Source organism: Oncorhynchus tshawytscha, linkage group LG03 (assembly GCF_018296145.1).
Source record: "Oncorhynchus tshawytscha isolate Ot180627B linkage group LG03, Otsh_v2.0, whole genome shotgun sequence".
In the NCBI taxonomy this organism is placed as follows: Eukaryota; Metazoa; Chordata; class Actinopteri; order Salmoniformes; family Salmonidae; genus Oncorhynchus; species Oncorhynchus tshawytscha.
The window spans coordinates 44,037,680-44,044,869 of record NC_056431.1 but is presented as its reverse complement, the minus strand read 5'-3'; the positions used below and the strand labels follow the sequence as shown (position 1 = coordinate 44,044,869).

The 7,190-nt window shown below is 37.7% G+C and overlaps 1 protein-coding gene across 1 annotated transcript; it reads right to left on the bottom strand.

Moving 5' to 3' along the window:
- dlx1a (distal-less homeobox 1a) lies at window positions 1–5,822 on the bottom strand. The gene is made up of 4 exons (XM_024405191.2): window positions 5,634–5,822; window positions 2,530–3,128; window positions 2,048–2,247; window positions 1–1,677 (listed from the first exon to the last, which is right to left on the bottom strand). Exons 2-4 carry the CDS (start codon window positions 2,840–2,842, stop codon window positions 1,423–1,425), a joined length of 768 nt encoding a protein of 255 aa, XP_024260959.1. The 5' UTR covers window positions 2,843–3,128; window positions 5,634–5,822; the 3' UTR covers window positions 1–1,422.
- Window positions 5,823–7,190: the final 1,368 nt, after the last annotated feature.

Here is a 7,190-nt window from a genome sequence, read left to right as displayed (position 1 = left end):
TAACCATAGAGGCTGTATTTTATTACATTGTATCTTACCACCGATTTCGTTTTAAATATAACGTCCTGAAGAAATAGCTGTCACATCGCAAGCCTACATGGACTTGTTTTAGGGTTTCACTTTACTTTCTAATCGTTACCACCACCCCACTGGCTAAGCCAGCACCATGCCTATAAACACAATATTACTGACACCGTTATACTGTCCTTTTAAATCATACTTTTTTTTTACTGTTTTCAACAATATGTACATAACTTCAATAAAACAAAGCAATAAATTAAAGTGATCAATACAAAACTAAATATTTCTATAGACTGCTTAACACATTAATCTTAATGAACACACAAAAACCCTATTTCACAATGTATCATTAGGCTACAGCACAAACCAAAGCTGAAAAAAAATAATATTATATCTTGTCCTTATGTACATCCACCCGCGCAACACATAACAAACAATGACAAACCATATTTTCATCTTCGGGATCAACTTAGTGCTCTTCTCAAGCAGCCACTAGCCATTTAAACTTTTTTCACATAATGTTTGGGGCTCCGTCGTAGAAGAGGAGTTTTGCTTGCATTAGAGCAGCATTTACAACACTTTGTTGTCGTTTCATAAGTCAAACACACCTGCATATTAAATAAACACACAGACTTTGAAAAAACTAAATAATTTAACTTAAATTAACACACAAAACAGCATGGTAGCAACATGTGGCTAGCGCAATGGCGCAGGAAAGAACTAAGGGACGGACTCGATATTCGATTCCATGCCCATCAAAATGATAAGACTATTAATTGGATTGGCCTACATTCGTTGGTCAAAGTTACATTGTAGACCAGTGGTAGTTTTGTCTGTTTGAAAGCAAGGTTTTAAGGTCATGGTCAAATCACTATGTTGACCTTCGTTGGAGATGCATGACCTACATCTGATACTTGGAAACGTGCGGCTTCATACGCCATTTTTTAAAAATCATAATTGGGATAAGAAATTAAGCAAATCTTAAAATCAAACATAGGATACATAAATATAGCCTACTCTCACTGACTTGTTACAGCTCAATATATTTACTTTAACACATAGCCTATTAAAATGTCACAAAAGATAATAAGAGCAGCTTGAGGACCCATTTTTCATAACAATTTCCGGTGTCTGTCGGTGACATGAAAGGACTTGTTGCCCTCGGGCGCGAACGGTGCCTTTTCAGTCCCTCGGCTTACAGGGCTCTTGTTCTCTGTCCCGTCGGTCGGCATGAGGAGGCCGACATGTCAGCTGGCAACTTTGGGAGCAAACTCCGGATTACATCTGTGCATGGCTGCAGCGGGACAGTGCAAGGCCACGCTGGGTGGTTGACCCAAAATCTCCTGATATGGGCCATGATAGTATAGAGGGCGGGGCAGGTCTTTTAGCTCACTGTTATGTTCACATGAGTTGCGGTTGCTGCATAGACTCTTGGTGTGCAGTTGGATACCATGAGGTGTAACTTGGAATGTAAGACCCTGGTGTACCCACGGATGTTTTCACCGTGGTCGGTGAGCTCCAAACCGGTGCTACCGGAGAGCCAGTCGAAGATATGCGACCATTAAACTGGGCTAAAGTGTTGTTGTCAATTGTTCCACCACCTTGCTTCATCAGCTTCTTGAACTTCGATCGCTTATTTTGAAACCAAATCTTTACCTGAGAAGAAAGAGACAATCAACGTCATTAAGATTGTCTAGTTGGGCAATTTCAAGAAACTTTACCAGGGGACAGTAAGGCACCATTTTGATTTGGAATGTCGAAATAATGTTTTGGTAAAAGCCTCGATTTCTTCCCAGTCTCGAAATATTTGTACACTTTTCATAGAATATCAGCATGATGATAATCAATATGAAACATTTGATAAAACCCAACTTTATTCAAAACACGAAGACAGCGGTCTATAACACAACCAGAAAGAGAATAAATAGCCAATGTAACCAATTGGCCTACAATTGTTTAACGTGTTCAAAGGTACATTGAAATACAAGCGTTTAAATGAAAGTAAAGATAGCAAACGTTGACTTGCCTGTGTTTGCGTGAGTCCCATTGAAGCTGCCAGCTCGGCTCTCTCTGGCAGTGCCAAATATTGAGTTTGTTGAAATCTTCTGTTTAGAGTCTGTAGCTGCAAACTGGAATAGATAGTCCTTGGTTTGCGAATCTTTTTCCCTTTCCCATTGAACCGTACCTCTCCGCCTTCTACAACTGTATTCTTCTCTGTCTCTGGTGCTGAGAAGGGGAGAAAATAGCAGAATTACTCAGGAGACAGCTCGCCAACGTCGCTGCACAGCAATGCGCATCACAGTGCAAGTTTTACAGGCTGTAGTTTAGGTATAATTACCCTTAATTGCGTACATTGTTTATAGCATTACGCAATAAATAATTACCGAGCGTAATACCCCAACATCTGGGTTGCTTTACCAATCCAACGTTTGCTTGCTGGACCGAAAACAGAAACCAAATGGCTCCAAGAACTTTATAGAGACAAAAAGGATGAAGTTGAAAGCTTACCTGTATCTTCTAACTGTGTCTGTGTTAGTGCCGAGCTGTTTTGGTACGACTGCACTGTACTGAGATATGGACTTGAGGAATGGCTGCCGACGGAGTTAACGTATGGATAACCTAAAGATCTAGGAAAAGATGAGGCTGGACTGTACGAGCTCTCGTGTTGAGTATGACCAGCAGAATGTAAACAGTGCATGGAATAGTGTCCGTGAGACATTGAGGAAGGCGACATTTGTTGACTCGGTGGCCCAAATTCCATGAAAACGGGTTTTCCTGTGACAGGGCTATTAAGACTTTCTGGTATTGTAGTCATTGTCATCTCTTCTGGCGGATCTCTCCTCTTCCTTTTTTGTTTTCTTCTATGATCTCAGTGAAGGATGGATCCCAATTTAAGCTGTACTGATTTTTTCTCTTTCCATTCATAAGAAAATGTAGTTTGTCTCTGTGAAAAGTCTAGGTATGATGCACTGGGTCTAGACAAACTCGCTCAAAGGTTTGAATCAGGGATCATGAATATTCATCAAAGACGGTCGCTGATTGGTCCACTCTATCCAAGAATGATGCCGATTGGCGATCCTGAGGTTGGGTCCTTTGGACCTGATAAACTCAAGAAAAACAACAAAACCTGAGATTCAGCCCGGAGATGTCAATAAAAAAAATATTGCTTAGGTAGCAGAGAAAGGTATTAGCAAAATAGACACTGAAATCCTAAATATCTGCTTTAAAATAAACAACACACAATTAAATCCAGCCTATTTTATAATAATAACAATAATAATAATAATTTAATTGTTTCTTATAAAGAAATAGCCTATTTTATTGTCAATCACAAGTAGGCTATGGTTAGATCCTGTTGTATCGATAGGCCTGTTGTTCACTTAAACATTAAGAAACAGCCTGTGTTATTATTATTATTATTATTCTCATTTAAGAACTGTTTCATACAAATGAATCACACTACATAATAATGTTCAGAGATAGCAGTATGAATACATTGAAGTGTAACTTTGAGGCGTTATAGGCCTATTGAACAGAAAAGTTATGTTTTATTTCTCATTAGATATTGTTTCGATATCTCAAAACAAACTGTAATAGATTAACTAATTATTGACAGAGTCTTTTGGTGTTCACATGCTCATATATATTACTTACAGGTCTATTTGATCAAATGCCAGTCTCAAGTGCTCTGAGCCACAGCTGAAGCAAGATGAATTAGCATAACACTAATGTTTAATTTTCATACGCATAATTAAACATATATTTAACACTCGCAATGGCTCATGGTCTCAAATATCGGAGTCCTGGTTGAATTGACAAATTCAAGCAATGACTAACCTATGTTTCATGCTTAAAATATTGTTGTGAAAAGAAACACTTTCTTAACCTTGATATTTGTAAAACCATTGGGCTGTTTCTCTGCAACATTTATCCATATAGGGTATAGCCAGCTAAGTAGAAAACACTTGAAAGTATTACTTAAGTAGTTTTGAGGGGAATCTGTACATTACTTTACTATTTATATTTTTTTGACTACTTTTACTTTTACCTCACTGCATTCATAAAGAAAATAATGTACGTTTTACTCCATACATTTTTCCCTAACATGCAAAAGTACTCGTTACATTTTGAATGTTTAGCAGGACAGGAAAATGGTCCAATTCACATCCCTGGTCATCCCTACTGTCTCTGATCTGGCGGACTCACTAAACACATGATTCGTTTGTAAATGATGTGTGTTGGAGCGTACCCCTAGCTATTCCTAAATTTGAAAAAAAAAAACATCGTACGTTTGCCTAATATAAGGAATCCGAAATGATGTATACTCTTACTTTTACTTTTGATACTTAAGTATATTTGAGTAATTACATTTACTTTTGATACTTAAGTATATTTAAAACCAAAGACTTTTAGACTTTTACTCAAGTATTATTTTACTGGGTTACTTTCACTTTTACTTGAGCCATTTTCTATTAAGGTATATTTACTTTTACTAAAGTATGACAATTGGGTACTTTTTCCATCACTGGCTATACGCCTTTTATTGCTCTATTCTCCACATGTGAAATCATTTCATGACCAGAAACAAAATGCTTGTAGTAGCCTATATAACGTGCGTTATCAACCTACAAAACATTCATTGTATCTAGTAGGTGTATATTGTCAACCGACGTAAAAAACTACACCGCTGGCAAATCTCCAAATGTTCCATTTGGGGGTTAAACATATAATTCATTTGCGGCTGTTATTGAAGCATGGTAAAGCAATGTAAAACAAAAACAAACAAAAAAACAACAACATTTGAACAGGTTGTGTTGAGAGTGGACAATGATGTGATTATATTTATTATTTATACCTTAATTTCAAATTAAATATCACCCATTTCCAAATTATTGTCCGGTACATGTTAAATAGGAGTGCATTATGCTATAGCTTGGATATAATACATATTGGGTGTCCTTGGCTGCCATAAATGTATTGCCCAGCTCTCACAATATACTAAATGATGCACCATCAGTTGCCATTAATGGGAAGTAAATCGTTTTATAATACCGTATTAAATGTGGCGCGAGCATGCACACCCATGCTGTTAGTCATGCTGCCCGCACCTCCTCTGTATCTATTAGTGCCTATTAATTGGCCCAGCAGTGGGTAAATCCAAATGGCCTAGAAGATCATGATTTGTCGTGAAATTCAAACAAATAATTTTACAATTAACATTTTCGATTTACTCTGTAACATAATAATATAGGCTAGTTTAATCGTAAAACAGCCGAATATTAAACATAGTCTCAATCAATTAACATAATTCCCAGCGAGGTTGGTGGGGGTGCGGCCAGTTTCCCATTACGACTGCAGCCTATGTAGACATGAACAATGCTTTTCAGAGGACGTTTGATTTACCCGAAACTAACGACTGACTAAAGATTAGGCCGTTTCCCTTTGTTATTGGCTCAGTTTTCGAAGAACATTTTGTTCAAAAAACCACGCTGATCCTTAGGCTATAACAGGCACGTTGAACATTTATGGTTACAGTAAGAATACAGGAGATCCACATTTCATTCAGCATTGAGATGAAGTGTTAACGACGATTAGTCATCATTTTCACTTACTTAATATCGACAATCATGTGATGAAAAAGAAGAAAAAGTATCCCCAATATCGGAGATCAGAAATACTCCATTGCGCACCACTCACTGAGGGTGACGAAGATGCAGCAACCATCCTGATCTTCATTTTATTTTTCAATGTGGCCTATGCTGAGTCCTTCTGCTGTGGATGAGCCGAAAGCAAAAACACCACTAGCCTGTTCCCCCGGCAGCTCAAACTCCTCACCTGAATAACACATTAAAGGCAGTTAAATTCCGTCACTGTGATTATCAACCTAATTACATAATTGAACTCAAAGCAGATCAAGCAACTTACGAATGTGTTTTGAAAATGCGAGCGCTGACATCATGGTGAGCAATGTCTAGTCTGCGATGTGCATCTAACAGTGGATCTCTGGATTTGAAGAATTCTATAAAATATTAACGCTTATAAGGATAACTGGCCTTCTCTACTTTAAATTGCCCAATTTAAAGCAATCTATTTCTGGAATTACGTTCGAAAAATACTTAAAGGGTTCCTCTATCAACAGTGAAAATGATAATAGTAGTACAACCAATAATTATCATCTTCCAGAACAGAGGACAGATTTTTATGGGCACTTGGTGGGTGCGACTGATAACTGTCATTATTTTCCCCCGATTATAGTATCTGCAAACTGGAATTCTGAAGATGAACATGCGTGTTCTTAGCAATAGGCCTACATTTCAGACCATTAACAGATGGAACATAGACTTAATTCTAAGGAAAAAAGCATGAAAAAGAGAAATAATCACAAATGCATTTCACTGACGAAAATGCCAAGTAGGCCTAATCTTAAACATATTGATATTTACATATAATAACATACATAATTCTTTACCATTAATATTGCCTTTCTCAAATGTCATTGTAATTACCTTTGTATACAATAATATTTCATTTGACAAAATCCACAATAGCCCACTCAAAAAGGGTACATATTTCTTTGCATTTCATGTGACTAACTCTTTCATTATTTTCAACCTATATTTTGATTAGGAATAACAAAGAACAATACAGGACATTTTTTTAAACTAAATACTATTGTAACAATCAAACTAACTGCAACTCCAAATTAAAATACTACAGCTTTCAGAAACACTGCTGACTTGGAGAAGCATTTAATAACATGCCTCAGCCTTTACATTCTTGGCTCTTGCAGATGGAAGTACCTTGTAATGGCCAGTCTTACAGGATTTCTTCATCTTCGGATGGAATCATGGCATGGCTCTAACTGGCCTACACTAAAAACAAAGCTCTATGTGCATGGAAGCATCAGTGAGAGAGAGTTTAAGGAGACAGGACTCATTAGCAGTGAGTAGCTCTATGGCAGAGAGTGTTTTAACACCTGCTGCACTCCACCTGAGGGTTAGCAGCCAGCGCTGTGGGTGATGGGTGGAGGGAGCAGGGCCTGAAGTGTCCCCTACTTCATTTCAGCCCTCTGACGGAAAGCCCTCTCTAACTACCCCTTCCAACCTACATTTGAACAGTCGCCAAATATGCATGTTGTGGCTCTGGAAGAAATTCGTTTTTCAAATGAA

Bases quoted from the DNA above. Each gene is read 5' to 3' on its own strand.
- dlx1a (XM_024405191.2), bottom strand. From the start codon at position 2,842: ATGACAATGACTACAATACCAGAAAGTCTTAATAGCCCTGTCACAGGA. The intron at 2,248-2,529 runs GTAAGCTTTCAA...TCCCCTTCTCAG, and splicing joins GACACAGTTAGAAGATACAG to CACCAGAGACAGAGAAGAAT. The intron at 1,678-2,047 runs GCAAGTCAACGT...CTTTCTTCTCAG, and splicing joins TGGGACTCACGCAAACACAG to GTAAAGATTTGGTTTCAAAA.